Source organism: Bombina bombina, chromosome 1, assembly GCF_027579735.1.
Source record: "Bombina bombina isolate aBomBom1 chromosome 1, aBomBom1.pri, whole genome shotgun sequence".
Lineage (NCBI taxonomy): Eukaryota > Metazoa > Chordata > Amphibia > Anura > Bombinatoridae > Bombina > Bombina bombina.
The window spans coordinates 576,044,484-576,065,562 of NC_069499.1; the positions used below are offsets into that span (position 1 = coordinate 576,044,484).

Below are 21,079 nucleotides of genomic sequence, written 5' to 3' on the forward strand. Positions count from 1 at the left end.
ACATACATGTTGGCTCTATCAAAATGAACTTACAGCTGTTTCTTCTCACTGCTGCTACAACTATGAACCATTTTCTAAAGCTTAGAGTAACTGTTTCTGTTCTGGGTGGGAAGAGGAGGTGCTTTATTTTATAATCTACATTCTCCACTGTCTTAGGTGTCATTAAGATGGAAATCCCCAAATCCATAATGCATATTATGTGAAGTGAAAGCAGGAAAGTGTTTAATGAGGGAATAAACAAAACCATAATGCTCTGTGGCTACAGGTTTAACCTATTTTTGCCCAGAATGTGCCTTTTGCAGAGAGGAACTTTGCTGCAGTTTGTCAGTCTAGGTCCTGCCTAAAAGGACAGTCCAGCTCTTGGTCAGAAGGTCTTTGCCTGGTATTTCAAGGCTGGGCTGTACTTTTTAGGCAGGACCCAAACTGACAAACTGCAGTTAGGTTCCTCTCTATAGAAGGCACATTCTGGGCAAAAAGATGCTGCACCTGGGGTGGTGACTAGCCATAGGTCAAGCTTTTATGCTTTTGCTTGTTTCCTGTTTGAGAGCTTTTATCCTTTTATGTATGACTTATATAGATAACCCACACTAAAAAGATAACATACAGTCTAACCTCTTGTATATCCTAAGTATGTACTATACACCTTTCAATTTGAACAAATCTCTGCTTACAGATTTTTTTTTCATTACCAACATTATGATCAGTTGTATATGGGACCAAATACGTTTTTTTACCATGTTGTAACCATCTGTAGCCTTTAATGAATATTCAACTTTGTTGAAGCAATGCACAATCTTTAAGGTAATGTTAATGGAAGTCAAAATAAAACTCATGATTTAGAGAGTACAATTTAAACATCTTTCCACATAGCTCCCAAGACACAAGCACACTCCTGAGTTTACTTCAGTATACCCTCATAGAAAGTATCAACCACAGAAGCCAAATACTGCATATACACATAGGAGTAGATTTATCAAGCAGCAGATGCTGCAATCTACCCCCGAAATTTCAGGTCCGCCTGAAACTTAAGCTAAGAAGCAGCGGTTGTAAGAGCACTGCTCCTTAACTCATCCGCCACCTCTGAGGTGGCAGACAGCAATCATCCCGATCGGAATACGATCGGGATGATTGACACCCCCTACTAGCGGCCACAGATTTTCAGGGGGTGGCATTGCACAAGCATTTCACCAAAAATGCTTGTGCAATGATAAATGCTGACAGTGTATGCTGTCGGCATTTATCGATGTCGGGTGGACATGATCTGCTACAGCGGATCATGTCTGCCCGACATTTGTTAAATCTACCCCTTAGTGTAAACTGTTCCCTAATACTGAGTAGTTGTATTTATCATATTGTTAAGAAGCAAGGATTGTACTAATTTAAAGGAGCAGCAAAATGTTTTTTTTTAATATAATTTTATCATACCCAGTTGGGTTTCTGACTTGTATTTGTCCTTTTGATGGTGAAATATCTCCGGTCAGCATCTTGAATGTGGTGGTTTTACCAGCTCCATTCACACCAAGGAGCCCAAAGCACTGAAATAAAAGGTAGTAAAACAAGTTGATTACATCTATGTCTGTAAATGTCCAGATATAAGGTGAGACTGTGAGATATGTTCTAGATTCCAGCCCAAAATAAAAATAGTTTCAAAAGTTTGCTAATTATGTGGAATCACAGAGAGTGGCACACTTCTTTTAAGAAACATTATTTTGTTCTGACTTTGTTCACATAATAGCTTCTAATTCTGACAATAAAACAACAGATGTATCTTTACTTCTATACTGAACATATTAATTTATCACTCAGATTAAGATAAATTGACTGTCATTCCTTGTTTATGATCATACAAAACATACCCCTTTAATGGCAGATATTAAAATTGTATCATCCTTACCTCTCCAGCTGGTATGCCAAGACTCATATTGTTGACTGCAGTCATATTTTTATTGACCTGGTGGAAAACCTTGGTGAGATTTTGAAGTTTTAGAAGATCTGACTCTGCTTTGCCTGATTCCACTCGTTCCCTTTCCGCTTGCACATCCTCATCTTCTTCTGGGTTCCTTGGCATACCCTGGGAATCTTTTAGACATGTTCTTTTGAAGAAACACCTGAATATAAAATTATTATTTTTTATGTTAAAACACCTGCTAGTGAACATTAAAGGGACATTGTACACTAGATTTTTCTTTGCATAAATGTTTTGTAGATGATTCATTTATATAGCCCATAATAGAGTGTTTTTGTAACAATGTATAGTTTTGCTTATTTTTTAATAACTTTGTGCTGATTTTCAGACTCCTAACCAAGCCCCAAAGTATCAGATGTAGACTGAAGTCTGTTAATTCCTGCTTGCTCCTATTTGTGTAATCTGTCTTTTTATATGTAAGAGAGGGAGAGTGCCTGTTGATCATATTTTCCCAGCCCCTTTAACTGGGTGTCCCAGCCTAACCTCTTTAACAGTGCTAAACTGGGTGCTTCTTAGTAAGTTTTTAAAAGGTTTTATACTGGATTTTTAGATAAATATCTGTGCATGTTCTTCTTTAAAGTAGTGTCTCTTACATGCAGTTATATGAAAATGGGTCTACACTGTTTCTTCAAGAAAGCATTCACAAACTCTATAATTGTTATTGTTGTAAATAAAATGAATTGGCAGGCTTTGGTAAGAAAAATAGCATATTAAATGCTCCTTATAAATATCTGTTATTGCATTATTAAAGTAGGACATTCATTGGTAAAATATGATGTCCAATAAACCACATATTGATAGCTTTCTAGGCCTCCAGATATATTTGTGATACCTATTAAAACTCATGCAGGTATGCTATCTGTCTTGAAATCATTATATTTACAAATTATAAAGTTATACATGTGATGGACAGTACTACAAAAATGTAATGAACCATTTGTAATTATATAGACTGGACTGTGAAACTTAACACATCACTTACTTAACACTATAGATGATTCCATCATTAATCAAGAGCCGCAGAATGAAGCAGACTGTTCCTTGAATGGCTAAAGCAACATACATCCAACCTAGAATGTCCATGCTGAAAATATCAGTTTTCTCTTCTTTCCCAAACAGGCTGTATTGCTCCACTAGTGCCTGCTGTTGAGAAAGTTTGGTAAGGCCATACCCAAAGCAGAACTGTGGGAAGATCTTAAAGATGCCTGTGAGGATGTCATAGGTATCAGATACTACCTGTAGAAAAATTACAAAGGAAATTAATGTTTTTAGATATTTTTGTTTATGTAAATTTAAAGAGACATTAAACTTAAGTGATGGTAAAATCCAGACTATAAGAATGTTGCAATTAAAAATATATCCGTTTGGAAATAAAACCACATAATTTTTTTTTTAAAGTGTATATATATTTTATAATAAAATATTTATAATCCTATTTGGTATTGTCTGTTCCTCCTTCCCCCTTCATTTCCTCTTTTGGCTGGGCTGTGATGTATAGAGCAGTCACATTCACTCTCTACATAGGCTTTCTAAGGGCTTTAAAGAGGCTGGACTTCAAGATTGTCTTATGACACACACATTGATTGGATGTTCACTGGAATTGTCATAAAAAAAAAAGTTCATCCAAGTGGGCTGGCATAAAATTGCAATAGAAGCATTACTATATGCACTAATTTAACAATTTCATAAATGGATTAAAAACAAAAAGGTACACATACATTTTTAATGGCAAGGATTAAATATATGGCATATGATTAGTTAAGGTTTACCATCACTTTAAATGCATCACTGCAATATAGGCAAGCAATTAAAATAGCACATATAAAGTAACAAATCAGGGGAGCGCTACAAACAAGCAGCTATATGAGAGATCAATAATGAACTGATTAATTACTTAAAACTAACGTACCTCAAGTGCCTTAAAATAAAACATATATTTAATGTTCAATATTAAAAGTTTTACATAAAAACCACCGGTGGTATACAGTATATACGAAAGATAGATAAACAATGATAATTGTAAAATTGTGTGAGGAATAGCCCTCTGCAAATGGTATCAGATAGGTAGTGACTGTCTGGGGATATCGCCCTCTAAATCCTAAACAGGCAATTCGAAGTTAATTGTTAATACCCAAAGTGTACAGTTAAAAGCAAGTAGTTTGTACCGATACTTGTTGGCAGATGTATAATTCCCTGTGCTCAGCTTTTGTAGAGGGGTAGGATTGAAAGTTCAGCTGTAATTAAATGCAATGTATGTTTGTACACTCTGCTTCGTTACTTGTATCTGTTAAGTCCGTGACTCACTCTTACCCAGAATCCGAAATCCTTATTGATTTCTCCGCTTATATGTGGTGTGATTTAGCTTACCCTTAGATCCGGCGTTTGGTGTGTTACCTTTCAAGGCTCTACCATTCTTTGCCGTTCTTTCCTGCAGGTAGCTTTTTCCGGGTCACGTGTTCAGGTCACAGGTTTTTGATCAACCAATAGAAGAAGTGGATTACCGGGTTGTTGGAAACAGGTCTTTGATGCAGTGTAGTAAGTGTACAAAGTATCCAGCAAAGATGTAACAAATACTTGATGCATGAAATTCATCAGAGCGCTCTGAGCTTGAAGTTAAAAACAGCTTTTCATCATCATCGTCATCTACGCGTTTTAGCTTTGCAGCCTTTCTCAAGATGGAACCTTTTTACCCATACTCCCCTATTTATCCATTGATTGCTTGATTGAGTATCCTCCTTCAGTTCCTGCTTAAAGGTGTAGCCATTCATTATAGCCATACTTAGAGACTTTCTCTTGGGGTTAATAAATTTATATGCTAAAAGTGCAACAATAATTCTAACAGGAACAAATTCTAACAGGAACAAATTCAATATTGATTCTGATAGGAGAAAGGGATTTAAAATCGATATTAATACTGGCAGATTATTCGCAATACAAACTTTTTAGTGTGAAAAATATATAATATTAAATGCATCAATCCTAATGCATTACCTTAATAAATGCATTATTCAAATAATAATAAAATCATTATTCAAATAATATTAGTGGAATTATGGTGATATATATTACCCAAAGTGTATATATATTCATTTATAGATCTCACATACCATATAAATGGATGTTTGTATACTAATCCCTCTATGGATTATTTCATAATGAAATTCAAATAAAACTAAACTTTAGAAGCGTATACAGGGAGTGCAGAATTATTAGGCAAATGAGTATTTTGACCACATCATCCTCTTTATGCATGTTGTCTTACTCCAAGCTGTATAGGCTCGAAAGCCTACTACCAATTAAGCATATTAGGTGATGTGCATCTCTGTAATGAGAAGGGGTGTGGTCTAATGACATCAACACCCTATATCAGGTGTGCATAATTATTAGGCAACTTCCTTTCCTTTGGCAAAATGGGTCAAAAGAAGGACTTGACAGGCTCAGAAAAGTCAAAAATAGTGAGATATCTTGCAGAGGGATGCAGCACTCTTAAAATTGCAAAGCTTCTGAAGCGTGATCATCGAACAATCAAGCGTTTCTTTCAAAATAGTCAACAGGGTCGCAAGAAGCGTGTGGAAAAACCAAGGCGCAAAATAACTGCCCATGAACTGAGAAAAGTCAAGCGTGCAGCTGCCAAGATGCCACTTGCCACCAGTTTGGCCATATTTCAGAGCTGCAACATCACTGGAGTGCCCAAAAGCACAAGGTGTGCAATACTCAGAGACATGGCCAAGGTAAGAAAGGCTGAAAGACGACCACCACTGAACAAGATACACAAGCTGAAACGTCAAGACTGGGCCAAGAAATATCTCAAGACTGATTTTTCTAAGGTTTTATGGACTGATGAAATGAGAGTGAGGCTTGATGGGCCAGATGGATGGGCCCGTGGCTGGATTGGTAAAGGGCAGAGAGCTCCAGTCCGACTCAGACGCCAGCAAGGTGGAGGTGGAGTACTGGTTTGGGCTGGTATCATCAAAGATGAGCTTGTGGGGCCTTTTCAGGTTGAGGATGGAGTCAAGCTCAACTCCCAGTCCTACTGCCAGTTTCTGGAAGACACATTCTTCAAGCAGTGGTACAGGAAGAAGTCTGCATCCTTCAAGAAAAACATGATTTTCATGCAGGACAATGCTCCATCACACGCGTCCCAAGTACTCCACAGCGTGGCTGGCAAGAAAGGGTATAAAAGAAGAAAATCTAATGACATGGCCTCCTTGTTCACCTGATCTGAACCCCATTGAGAACCTGTGGTCCATCATCAAATGTGAGATTTACAAGGAGGGAAAACAGTACACCTCTCTGAACAGTGTCTGGGAGGCTGTGGTTGCTGCTGCACGCAATGTTGATGGTTAACAGATCAAAACACTGACAGAATACATGGATGGCAGGCTTTTGAGTGTCCTTGCAAAGAAAGGTGTCTATATTGGTCACTGATTTGTTTTTGTTTTGTTTTTGAATGTCAGAAATGTATATTTGTGAATGTTGAGATGTTATATTGGTTTCACTGGTAAAAATAAATAATTGAAATGGGTATATATTTGTTTTTTGTTAAGTTGCCTAATAATTATGCACAGTAATAGTCACCTGCACACACAGATATCCCCCTAAAATAGCTATAACTAAAAACAAACTAAAAACTACTTCCAAAACTATTCAGCTTTGATATTAATGAGTTTTTTGGGTTAATTGAGAACATGGTTGTTGTTCAATAATAAAATTAATCCTCAAAAATACAACTTGCCTAATAATTCTGCACTCCCTGTATATATATCCATGAAAATAAAGTGTACTTTCATTTACTCAATTAATAGTGACTAATACTAGTGCTCAAATTAAGTGTTAACCTCTATATATCATTCCATAATGGAATTCAAATCTAACTCGACATTAAAAGGACATTATACACTCATTTTTTCTTTGCATAAATGTTTTGTAGATGATCTATTTATATAGCTCATAACGTTTTTTGTTTTTCTTTAAATGTATAGTTTTGCTTATTTTTCAATAACATTGCTCTGATTTTCAGACTCCTAACCAAGCCCCAAAGTTTTATGTGAATACCGTCAGCTACCTTCTCCAGCTTGCTCCTGTTTGTGTAAAGGGTCTTTTCATATGCAAAAGAAGGGGGAGGGGGGGGGGAGTTTCTTATTTCCCACTTGCAGTGGGCTTTCCAGCTACCTTTTCAACAGAGCTAAACTGAGAGCTTCTAAGTAAGTTTTTAAACGGTTTTATACTGGATTTTTATATCAGTATCTGTGCATCTTATTCTTTATAGTAGTGTCTATTACATGCAGTTATATAACAATGAGTGTATACTGTCCCTTTAAGTCCCCTTGGTTCTAAACTTTTAAATAAAAATAATAAGTTCTGCTTCAGCCCTTAACAATTTTTTATTTATGTCTCCCCCCCCCCCTTGGATCTCCCTTAATTTTCCTTATACCCCAATATTTGAAACCCCTTGTGCTTTGATTATGACATTCTTTGAAATGACGAGATAGCAAATGGCCCTTTAATGAAGCAGAGTGTACAAACATACATTGCATTTAATTACAGCTGAACTTTCAATCCTACCCCTCTACAAAAGCTGAGCACAGGGAATTATACATCTGCCAACAAGTATCGATACAAACTACTGGCTTTCAACTGTACACTTTGGGTATTAACAATTAACTTCGAACTGCCTGTTTAGGATTTAGAGGGCGTATACTGTATACCACCGGTGGTTTTTATGTAAAACTTTTAATATTGAACATTAAATATATGTTTTATTTTAAGGCACTTGAGGTACGTTAGTTTTAAGTAATTAATCTGTTCATTATTGATCTCTCATATAGCGGCTTGTTTGTAGCGCTCCCCTGATTTGTTACTTTATATCTGCTATTTTTGAATTGATTGGGATTTCACTTTGTCAGGGGTAACTTAGCTATTTTTAGGGTCCTTTTTTCCGTAAGCAATTAAAATAAACAGGTTTTGTTTATGCCTGTTTTAAATTTAACTTCCTGTTTTCTTGCTGCCTCCAGTCCGCACCCAGAAGCACCTTTAAGAATAGTCACTCAGGCACTGCAACCTCTAATTGGCTGCATGGTGTCTATAAATTACTTTATGAAAAAGCAAAAATAAAATAAAAATAAAGACTTGGAGCAATCGGGAGGATGCTAGAACAGGTTAAATTTAGTTTAAAATGGTAAGCTCAATTTAATTCAGCAAAATTTGCAAGCCAGATATATAATTTTTTAAATAAATGTCATACAATTTAGCATCAAGATATGTGCAGATCATGCTTATTTATCACAGTATATATAGTGTTATATTCCAATCTTTGTGATTTTTATTTTCAATAAATCATAGAAAAATTGGTACAGATAGATAAATGTCAAAATATTTGATCTCCATTTGCCCACAACCGCGCCCCTAAACTACCAATAATGGATGCCGATTAACAAACAACAGAACCAATACTCCAAACAAAACAATATTTGAAATGGATGCAATTCTACAAATACTGGAACAAATATAATAAACCAAACAACATCTGAAATGGCAGATTAGTGCTATTTTTACCTGAATTCACATCCCTATCGCCTCCTCAGCCAATCAGAAACATTGAGAACATGCAATATGAACCCTATCATTGAATAAATCCTTTTATAGTGGGTTAATGGGGTTAATTAAATACATGTGTGTTTTAATTAGTATATGTTTTTCATGTAATTTACTGATAGGTTATACATTGGTATATATTGGTATATATTGATATATTGATGATGGAATATTCAATATTATTTATCTGTTATCATCAAAAAGGTCCAATGCCTTCTTGTTTATCTGGACTGGGTATGCACTGATTGTTGGCCCAGAAATGGTGTTATTGTTTGCGTTGTGATCATTCTGACATAAAAAAATGTGTATTGGGAGCCTTAAAATGGGGTCGGAAAGATTGGAATTGAACCAATATTCAGAAAAAGGGGTAGATTTATTAAGTTGCGAATGCAGCTGTTTCCGCATGAGCCTTCAGGCTCACCGGAAACAAAAGTTAAGAAGCAGCTGTCCTTAACTCATCCGCCATCTCAGAGGTGGTGGACAGCAATCATCCTGGGTCGGATACGATCAGGATAATTGACACCCCCTGCTAGCGACCGGATGGCCTCGAGTGTGCAGGGGGCGGCATTGCACAACCATTTCACCAGAAATGCTTGTGCAATGTTAAATGCAGACAGCTTATGCTGTTGGCATTTAGCCATGTCAGGCGGACATAATCCGCTACAGTGATTGATGTTCGCCCAACATTTAATAAATCTACCCCAAAGTCTCTAGCATTGCTCTGGTGTAAAAATTTATCACACTGGTAATATCTCCATCTGTTACCTACCTGATAATCTTTATTACTGGTATCCGTTTGTATTTTGAGGGTATACACTACAGAGCTGGAAATGATAGTATTGATACCAAGGAACAAATTGATACTGACGAAAATGATGAATGCCATGCCATGGTTCTTGAAGGTTCCTGCTAACAGGTACATCCATGGAAAGGTTGCATACCTATAGATTAGTTAGACAAATGCATTTAAGTTACAGGATGATACTGGAGACAATGGTGACCTGTTCTATCTAGTATACCTATTCTAACCAATAGGCTGACAATTTTATTTCAAACTTAGGAGACAGTAAAGAGTGCAATATATTAATTCATAGACAGATTGTTTTAGGAAACTAGGCAATGTAAATGTAAAGATGAAGATAGAATTAACAAGTAAATTAGGAAACAGAAGTATAATCTTTAGCAAAGTTAGCTCCCCGACTTCTGGAATGTGCCACATCGTATACTTGTTTATTTATACAAAATTAGTTTGACCTGAATGAAAGAATATTATTACACCCTAGCTCTGCTTCTAATAGAGTATATTTATTTTTGTCCTAGGTGTTTCTAAATGTCTAAAACAGGAAGCAGCTCTTTTGACTAAATGTTATCATAAAGCCCTTGCCACAACCCTTCTATAGGCCATTGTATTTGGGCTGTAATATTCACTCACCCAAAAAGAATAAGGAACAGAGACACAGCTCCCAGATTTGGATAGTTGTAGAAAGCTGGCAATTTAAAAACTGCTATCATTGCTATGGAAAGTGCCACGGGAATCAGGTACATGGTCTGGGTAAAAAATGAAAACAATTTGTTACAATACTCCAAATAAATAAAATATTTCAGTCTACACAAGATATGTTCTAAAACTTATACATGAAAGGCTTCATATTTCTATATAACTATGATATGTATGTATATAAAGACTCATATGTCCCAACATATGCAAAATAGATCTACAGTATATACCTGTATATATATACCTATTTATATCTATCTATCTCTATCTATCTATATCTATCTATCTATCTATCTCTATCTATCAAAAATGTTTCCCTGCCTACAAGTCACACTCTTCTCCGCCTGTCTCTTTAGTTTGGGTTTTGTGTTGTAAAATGCAAATAATCATCTATATTTATGTCAAACAACAAATAATACCTTTCTGATTACAGTACTGTAGTATCTTTCTGAGGGTACTATGTATACAAACATATTAAAAATCATATTAAAAAAACTACCTTTAGGTTGCATGTATAAGCTCTCCTATGACATGTAAATATTATCTAAAAGATATAACATGTTGTTTACACTTGGACCCATCCCCTCTCCAAACTGTCCCATATATAAGTCTATAATAAGAATGCACTCACTGGATTTAATGAAAATAGTGCTTTATTGGCACACAAACAATATGTGACGTTTCGGGGACCTCGCCCCATCATCATACTAAGTGATACTTTTCTAAATCTAAATCCAGTGAGTGAAAAACCAGCTGAGCAATTGTAATGCGTTTTCAGCTCACTTTTCAACTACTTTTTCAGCACCTCAAGGCACTTGATAAGTCCTTGGAAGGGCTTTTCGTTCACCTATTTCAAAACAGTCTATTAGCACCTATATTAAAAACTCTGAAATGGCCATTGGAGACATTCTAGAGGTTTGTTAAAGGAATACTAAACCCAATTTTTTTATTTCATGATTCACATAGAGCATGAAATTTTAAGCAACTTTCTAATTTACTCCTATTATCAATTTTTCTTCGTTCTCTTGGTATCTTTATTTTAAAAGCAGGAATGAAAGCTTAGGAGCCAGACAATTTTAGGTTCAGCACCTAGGTACTGCTTGTTGGTTGGTGGCTAAATATAGCCACCAATCATCAAGCGCTATCCTGGGTGAGCAACCAAAAATGGGGCAGCTCCTAAACTTTCATTCCTGCTTTTTCAAATACAGATTCCAAGAAAACGAAGACAAATTGATAATAGGAGTAAATGAAAAAGTTGCTTAAAATTGCATACTCTATCCAAATCATAAAAAAATGGGTTTAGTATCCCTTTAATATTTGTGGTATTGATTCATTATTTAGTTTCTGTGCATTGTTTTGGCATTATGTATACTTTTCTACTTTGATTCATGAGGGCCAACATCTCAACTGGGGAATATGTTGACTGACTTAAGCTCAGTATTATAAAAATACTAAGCTATAGCCAAGAAACAACCTAATTCAGTTATGCAACATTGTTCCAAATTTTATTAATGTTCTTAAACAGAAAGTCTAGTGCAACAGAAAAGAGAAACAGTTACCATGTCGTAGAGGAAATTTGTACACCAGTAGCAGATCTCTCCTATGCCAGAGATGTGTTGCAATCGTTTTGCTCCTGTGTGGCTTTCTTTTACAACATAAGTGCCAAAACTTGCAGTGGTGATAGAGTAACCAACCAAAATGCAGAGAGCCACCAACGTATTCACCAAGCTGCTGCTCCTGGTAGGATCATAAAGGAAAGTTACAGAGGTGAGCATATGTAGTGAAGCATACTGAAGCCCTCTCATTTCTGAGTTATTGCTTATGGATGGAAACATAGTGGGAAGCTACACAGTTGTTAAAGAGACAAATAAGTCTGCCTAGAAAACAAGACAGGTAAATACATCTTATGCATTGCTGCAGCATGGGACTTAAATTATGAGTGTGACCATAATACGCTGAAATGTATTAAGGCAAGATCAGAGAGATGAATCTTTAGAAATACGGAATCCCAAACAAGAGCTCGGCTTAATAAAATACAGCAATATATTTTGTGTGCAGGATGATGTTTCCCAGCATTGTTGGAGCCATTTTTCAGATTCTTTGTTTTTATGCCTGTGATCTCCAGTTAGTGTTGAATTCCTAATTGCAATTTCTTTTGCTGTTTACTAATTAGCTACGAGCTGATGTGTAACACTCTGGGGAATGTAAATAATACCCCTTTACATACTTTATAGCTGGTGTCTAATAGAGTCATTGCAACCCAGTAAAATACATTTGGCAAATTTACAAATAAAATAACAATGACAGGTAGTGATTACATAAACATACACCCTTGATTATGATTACATTCTTTTTTTGTAATTCAGCTTTTTCTTTAGACTGAGTATTTGTAGCAACATCCTCATCCACTTTATTCTGTAAGTTAGTATGTGCAATTTCATTCTCTGACAGCAGCATCTCAAACTTAAAGTGAATGTCAATTTTGATGCTAAAGTGCCCTGTTTTTAAAAAGCTGATTAAAAACAGGGGCTCTTTAATTCATCAAAATTTACATTTCACTCCTGTTGAGAAAAAAAAACTTACCTTTTAATCTTTACAGCATCTCCAGCTTCCTTCACCCGTCGCAAAGCCTCTTCCTGGGTCTAAAATGAGGAATCCGGCTTCCTCCAATCACAGTGTTGAATCAGACACTGATTCCCCCGGGGGAAGCCGTGATTGGAGGATGGCCTATCCATCATTTCTGACATAAGAAATGGCTTGCAACAACCGGAGGAAGCTGGAGCTGCTGTGAAGATTAAAAGGTAAGTTTTTTTTCACATGATTGAAATGTAAATTTTGATGAATTAAAGTGCCCATGTTTTTAATCAAATTTTTAAAAAACGGGCACTTTAGCATCAAAATTAACATTCACTTTAAAGAAAGCCCGACATTTCTCCCTACCTCCAAAAGAGCATACAAAGAGAGAGAGCAAAAAAAAAAAAGAAAAGTAAAAAGAAACAAACTGTTATCAAATTAAGGGCTGAGTCCAAGCTATAGGCCAATTTAATTTTGGGGAAAAAAGAGCACTTTCATGTTTCAACATGATCACAATAGTAAAAAAGTTCTCAGCGATTACAATCCATTTTCTAAACACTTTTCAACAGATTTTCACTTGATAAAGCCCTAAACTGGCCTTTTCTTTTACATCTGTAAAAGTATTCAGACAATTTGGAATACTTCTATTAAGTTGCACATGTGCAAGACACTCTGAAATGGCCACAGACAACATTTTAGAAGTGTATTTATATACATGGTTTAGATTCACTAAAGCTCTATTCATCGCTATTGTATAGTCAGTCTGTAGTAGACAGGACACAAATTAACATATACAGTATGGCCTCTATTTAACAAGCTCCATTAGGAGCTTGATGGCCCCTGTTTCTGGCGAGTCTTCAGACTCGCCAGAAACAGCAGTTATGAAGCAGCGGTCACAAAGACCGCTGCTCCATAACCTGTCCGCGGGCTCTGAGCAGGCAGACACACATCGCCACAATACAACCTGATTGAGTACGATCAGGGTTTATTGACACCCCCTGCTGGCGGCCCATTGGCCGCAAGTCTGCAGACATCGCCAGAAATCAACCCGATCGGGTTGATTGACACCCCCCTGTTGGCGGCCCATTGGCCGCGAGTCTGCAGGGGGCGGCGTTGCACCAGCAGCTCTTGTGAGCTGCTGGTGCAATGCTGAATACGACAAGCGTATTGTTCGCCGTATTCAGCGAGGTCTGGCGGACCTGATCCGCAGTGTCGGATCAGGTCCGCCAGACCTTGATAAATATGCCCCTATGTGTGTGTGTGTGTATTTAATACATGATATCCCATACGCTAACAGGATCTGCTGGAGAAGTGATAGAACAGAAATTAGGATCAAGTTCTAGAAATTAAGTGTAACTATCACATTCTGAAAAGTTTTGTTTCTAATTCACACTCAAATTATCTTGATTGTCAGTTTCAATACAGTAATCTTCTTAATGGGATTTCAAACGGGATTGCATCTTCATGACTGGGATTTCAAAAGGTGCCCTGCATTTGTGAGTTTTTCCAGTTCAAATGTTATATTATTGAATTCCTAGTTTCAAAGGTGCAATTCCATTTGAACTCCTGGTTATGAAGGCACTGTCCCGATTGAAATCCTGGTCATAAAGGCATGATCCCATTTGAAATAAAAATATTTTTTTTAATCAAATTTTTAAAAAACGGGCACTTTAGCATCAAAATTAACATTCACTTTAAAGAAAGTCTCACATTTCTCCATATCTCCAAAAGAGCATACAATTAAAAAAGAGAGAGAGCAAAAAAAAAAAGGATCAAGTTCTAGAAATTAAGTGTAACTATCACATTCTGAAAAGTGTTGTTTCTAATTCACACTCATGAATTAGAAACAAGGCATGATTCCATTTGAAATAACAATATATGTGCAGCTTCATTATGGTGTAGATTTGAGATTTACAAAGTAAAATAAGTTGTGACCACTTTCTTATAATAGAAACACATAGGGCATATGCTAACAGTTAAAGGGACATAACACTCATATGCTAAATCAAATTAAACTGATGCAGTATAACTGTAAAAAGCTGACAGGAAAATATCACCTGAGCATCTCTATGTAAAAAAGGAAGATATTTTACCTCATAGTAGAGTAAGTTCTGTGTAAAAAGTTATACTCAGCTATTGCTCAGCTGCAGGTAAATAAAATAAAAAAAATGAAGAAATGAACAACAGCCAATCAGCATCAGCAGTTCTGAGGGCATGAACTCTTTTACTGTGATCTCATGAGATTTCCCTTAACTCTCATGAGATTTCATAGTAAACTTCCTTCAACTGAATAGGGAAATAAGATGAGAGTGCACGAGGCTCAATCCTTCAGCTGTCCCGGGACAGACATTCTGATTTGTTGCTTAGAAGTCCTTTACAATGGGATGTGGCTACTGAGGAATTTTTGAGGTCAAATATCTTCCTTTTTTACATAGAGATGTTCAGGTGATATTTTATAGTCAGCCTTTTACAGCTATGCTGCAGCACTTTCAAGTGTTTAAACATTTGGGTATTATGGCCCTTTAAGCGTGAGCTATATCATGTTTATTGCAGTTGTTTGCGCACATCAGATGTAGCGTGCGTATAACAAGTTGAAAGTAAACGCGATTGCTTGAGCGCAATTGAATTTAACATGCGCCAGGATAGCACAAGTTCAGAGCTCTGGTTAACGGTTAGGCTTGAATACAAAGTGTCACAAAACCCATAAAAAATACATTACAATGTACAGCTACACTCATAATAACACTATCTAAAAATCATTGCACAAAAAAGTTAGAAGGGCTTTAACATAGATATACATATACAGTATACATGTCTAAATATGTAAATGTATATATATATATATATATATATATATATATATATATATACTGTATATTTATATGTATGTACATATTTATTTATGTATTTATATGTGTATATATGTATTTACAGACATATATACACATATAAACACATAAATACATATGCATTATAGATATATAGGTATACATATTTTACATTAACAGCATTATATATATATATATATATATATATATATTTATATACAGTATATATAAATATATATTTAATAATAAACATTTAAAAAAGTTCTATTTGAAGAACATAGGAATGTAAAATATGCATAACCCGCATCGGGGTTCACACTTTAAGTCTAACGCAATGATCATGTTGAAACAAACTAAGCAAAATTGATTATAGATATAAATTGAAAAGTTGTTTATAATGTTATGTCCATCCAATAATTTAAGTTTATTTTTGATATTACTGCCCCTTTAAGTAAAAATAATGCATTCAAGCACATTAGGTAGCCATAAAAAGGGAATCAATTAGCTGACATATTTTTCTTTTATGTTGGGCATATATATTTTGCAGATATGTACGTTTTTGTAGACTTACTCAATAAATCTTTGTGAAAAGCTGTAGAAAAGCCCTTTTCTTATAGTTGTTAACATGTTTTTAAGAGGTTAAGAAAACCTGATGTTCAGATTATTAAATATTCAGTACATACTTAACGAATTCAGTTACATTAAAGGAGTAAAAAGTCATAAAAAGTTTAATAGAAAGTCTATTTGATGAGTAAACTTGGTGCAAAGTAAAAAAAAAAAAGATGAGAGAATAGCCATCTAAAACCTTAAAAAAATAATTGACACAGCTCTTCAAATTGATTGAAATAGGCCTTGAATTTGAAACTGCAAAAATCTATGCAGAGCAATTTGTGAGAAATAGACCCCAAAAAGTAGAAAAAAACAGATATACCTAAAGATGGAGATATCTTTTAAAAATACTATTATCTGAGTCCTAGACACTGGTCACAAATAAAAAAATATCTCCCAAAAACCTCTAATATATAACAGAAAAAAATACACTAAAGAGAGTTTTTCATAAAAAGTGTAAGTTTACTAATTAATTCAACATCTATATAAAAAACATATTAGTAATTTACCACCGGTGGTATCACAAAATTAAAACAAATGATTCAATTGTAGACTTTTATAAAACATGGGAATCTTTCCCCCTTTTTATAAGGTATACGTTTGCAGAAATACCGGTTATTGAATAGGGTTTAAGAAAACCTCTGTGTATAGAAAATCTTTTTTTATATGGGTCGGGCGTTTAAAGGGACACTGTACCCAAATTTTTTCTTTTGTAATTCAGAAAGAGCATGCAATTTTAAGCAACTTTCTAATTTACTCCTAATATCAATTTTTCTTTGTTCTCTTGCTATCATTATTTGAAAAAGAAGGAATCTAAGCTTTTTTTGGGTTTCAGTACTCTGGACAGCACTTTTTTATTGGTGGATGGATTTATCCACCAATCAGCAAGGACAACCCAGGTTGTTCCCCAAAAATGGGCCGGCATCTAAACTTACATTCTTGCATTTAAAATAAAGATACCAAGAGAATGAAGAAAATTTGATAATAGGAGTAAATTAGAAAATTGCTTAAAATTTCATGCTCAATCTGAATCACGAAAGAAAAAATTTGGGTACAGTGTCCCTTTAAGGAAACTGTTTACTGTTAAAAAGAAACACTTGTGTCTAAGGATCCATTAGAATCTTTGTTGAATATTGTGACAGTGAACTGTATCAAACAATATTAAACAAAGATTCTAATGGATCCTTAGACACAAGTGTTTTTTTTGAACTAGCCTTTCTTTCATTTTTAAAATAACAATACTTTGTACTTTGAAGCTTTGATATTTATTTATATCTAAAAAAAATATTTTATGCTTCTTGTTAATTATTTTTTGCATTTAGTGAAAAGGGGTTAGTGATGCATGCTTTTTTAATTGGTAGTTTTTTTTAAATATCTTTCTTATCTGCATCATTTTATTGTGTTAAGAATTACAAAAAGCTATATAGCAAAAAAAAATAAAAAAATAAAAAAAATGCTTTCACTTTCTGTTCCTGGTTCCTCAATTCCCTTTTACCACACTTTGAGGATGTTAACACTGATATGGGTATAACATAGGATTTATAACATGGTGTAACTCATGTAAAGTGGGGGCAGTAAATGCAGCCATTGCAGGGAGACTGATTAAATTATCACTGCTTGTCATATAGCTCTTAATACTGCTACCACTGCACTTTCTTCTATACATATTTATTATAAAAAAATAAAACTATTCTTACATAGATGAGGTTGAGCTCAAAGTTCCCGAGTATGGTTGAGTGGAGACAGAAATACCTGTAAGGAGAGATTATATTATTGCATATTATATTAGAATATGTAAATACAGTTTTAATACACTATAGAAATAAGAGAGTGAAGTATATTGACCAATATTTTTGCATTTTCATAAAAACAAATACCAACATCAATCATATCCATTTTGTTTTAAGAAATAGTTTCTCGCCTGGTAGCAATGGGAATAAACTGCAGAAAATCTGCCTCTTACTAGATTAGGGATAATTCATTAAAGTAGGTGGCAGCCATCACGTTCAAAATTCTTAAGTTACTGAGTGGCAGGGCTAATAAAATCTCTTTTATTGAGCTTTATTTTTTATTTTTTTTTATAGGGAACTTAAATCCAACCTCAGAAATAGGATTTGATTTGCTTTGAAATTTCTAATGCTACAGCACACTTTTATCTGACCTTTATAATCCTTCTTTTTAAAAAATGTCAAAAGCTCTTCTGCTCAGATGGATTTTTTTTTTTATATACATTGTATTTGAGAGCGGTTTATCTTCATTCTTTCTGGTGCAGGCTTTTGCAGTTTTCCTAGGGTTATTATGGACACAGACTGCACCAGCATCAGTGGGTACATTCCATGCACAGTATACACATTCAATGCTATTGGTTATAAAAGCCCAAATAGAAGAGACAATATTAAGGCAAACATGGCACCAGAATTATCAGCATGGCCTGTTCTATAAAATTCTGTTAAAATACTTTACGCTCTGCCTTTCTTCTCTCAAGAATATTTTCTTTTGATTTATTAAATAGAAAAGCTTTGTATATAAATATCTTTGGGGTTTTTTAGTATTCAAATGCCAGATCTTAGAAGTTTTCGTTCTTCACTCAGATACATTTGCATCAACAGCTTTGCTTTTCTCTAGATAAGAGAGAGCTATAGAAGAACCCTTTGGCAGCAGAATGTGGCTATTATTTTTAATTATCAGTTCTATGATGGCATGGACCAAAAGAGCACATTTACTTAGCTAAAATTCTGTAATAATTGAGGATTTTTATTATTGCACAAAATTACTTTGTTTAATAATGGTTACAAGATGGCTTGACTATTTAGGCCTCCTACTATTATTACACCATGGTCCCAATATCCTCTAAACTTTTTCAGTATAGGACAAAGGGAATTAGACAAAACATCACCACACTGAATTTTAAAATCAAGGACATATTTTTAGCTGCTATGGCACAAATGCAAGAGCTGTTAGAAATAGACTCAAGGGATTCTCTCTGGTGATCTCAACAAGAAGCTAAAAGCTGTAATCATGATAGATAGCAGTATAATTAAGCTGTAATGTCAATGGGATTGAATGCAAGACCTGCATAATGGCCTCTCACTGCAAGATAAATGCAGGCCTAAATCTAATGTGTTTATGGAAAATAAGCAGTGTCTAGAGATCATCAAAATGTTTTATTTTATTTTAACTCTTCCAAGAATCAATTCCACCTAGACCATTGTTTGTGCTGTTGCTAAGATACTAATCTTTTATCAAATATTTATGGAAACTGCCCATTGCTCAGTAGGAGGCGAGATTTCTCTGCTTAATTCTGAGGAAAGGAAGATCATTCACAATTGTAAATGCCTTTTTTAGATTCTATTTCAGTGAACAAAAGTATATTTGTTTCACCTAAGTATGCTGGGCATGTGAGATAGATAATATTTACCTTTTAATTTAAGAAAAACCCAGCTGTGTAAACAGCATATATCTTTATGTATATGCAAGTAACAGAGGTTCATTTTAAAAGATTCTTCCTATTGTTATTTTAAACTTAATGGCCACTAGACTCCTGTATTCAGCATCCTTGCCTGACAAAGTGTAAATACAACAATTCAATGATTTACAGTAGGGAATCTGCAAAATGTTCTAAATGTTTATTTTCCTTACCATATTGTTCCTTCTCACTGCTTGGTACATTAGATCTCAGCAGGAAGTTGTTGAAACTGTTGAGGAAGGCTGGGAGACTGTGAGGACCTTCTGGGTTATACCATATCTGGTTGGGAAGGAGAACATGACATAATAAGACACCTCTATCTGAAATACTCATCTAAAAGACAGCGTATGAATGTCCCTGATCTTTTATATGCACCAGTGGCTAAAATAGATATTAAATAACTTTTGATTTTGTATAAAAATTCTGATTGTCCCTCACTCAATGTGTAGATACAAATTATATGATGTATGTTTTCTTCAAAATGCTGCCACTCCATAGATTTAGGTTTAAGAAAATTGCAAGATTATAAAAAAAAAATAAAAAAAAATAATACAACATTTTTAAAATGTCTTTTATATGAAAAAAATACTCAAATATACTTTTGAGTCATAACCTAACTCTGGGTGTTTCATGTACAGAAGAAAGAACTCTTAACGCTGCATCACTTTGGGGGTACTTTGAGAATGTAAAAGAACTAGAAAACATTTTGTAATGTTTAATTGTGATTTTAATTTCTTGTAGTTTTCTCTTTATATCAAGGCTACTTTTTGTTTATTGCATGTTACAAGATTAAGTGAAGAATAACACTTGAGTAGGCTGGTGAATGGGAACAATAATTAAACATTCAGATATTGCTATGGTACCCTGGTGATGATGCTCAATTTGTCGTGCCTGGCTGTTAGTGTAATTACCTTGCTTAGTGTTTCTGGTACAACATTTTGTGTAAGATCTGATGGCTTAGCTATCCCAAAGCTCCAGCCTCCATACCTGGATATAATGAAATTATACATCACAGTTATAACGCAAATGTCTAAATAGAGATATAGCTACAGCATTTCAAAAAGAAGCATTTTGTACATATACTCAAGATTTTTATGTATTAAATGTATGCTTACAGAAAGCAGTGCTGTATAAAAGAAATATAGCTGGAGGGTCTAGAATCATATTATTAGTAACTTGCAAGTAGGGCTACCTTTAGCATTTGTGGGGCCCTGATCAAAATACATTTGTGGGGGCCCTCAACCCAACCCTCTTATTCCCCTGGCCCTGTAAGCCCTGCCCCCAGTATGGCTGACCCCTTTTTCAACATTCAGTGTGTCTTATATAAAGAGTAAAACTATATATTACACCTCCTGATACCATAAACTCTCCTTCATAAACTCCATACAGGGCATCTGCTCATACCCTCTTGCCTGAGCGGCAGACCCCACGTGACCTGTGCTCCCTTATAACAATACAATTGAAGAACATGGGCAGGTGTCAGCGAAAATCTGTGGTGCACCTAAGCTATGTATCACCATATCTATATATAATTCTTTATTTTT

The 21,079-nt window shown here is 34.9% G+C and overlaps 1 protein-coding gene across 1 annotated transcript in view; it reads right to left on the reverse strand.

Moving 5' to 3' along the window:
- Window positions 1–21,079, reverse strand: part of ABCA12 (ATP binding cassette subfamily A member 12) — a 317,047-nt gene that overhangs the window by 32,653 nt on the left and 263,315 nt on the right. The window contains exons 44-52 of the mRNA XM_053698806.1: window positions 20,447–20,522; window positions 19,709–19,814; window positions 17,767–17,821; window positions 11,618–11,795; window positions 9,993–10,108; window positions 9,326–9,501; window positions 2,949–3,198; window positions 1,895–2,108; window positions 1,426–1,535 (exon numbers count right to left, since the gene is read on the reverse strand). Of these exons, the coding sequence (XP_053554781.1) occupies window positions 1,426–1,535; window positions 1,895–2,108; window positions 2,949–3,198; window positions 9,326–9,501; window positions 9,993–10,108; window positions 11,618–11,795; window positions 17,767–17,821; window positions 19,709–19,814; window positions 20,447–20,522 (1,281 nt within the window). The remainder of the gene's footprint in view (window positions 1–1,425; window positions 1,536–1,894; window positions 2,109–2,948; window positions 3,199–9,325; window positions 9,502–9,992; window positions 10,109–11,617; window positions 11,796–17,766; window positions 17,822–19,708; window positions 19,815–20,446; window positions 20,523–21,079) is intronic.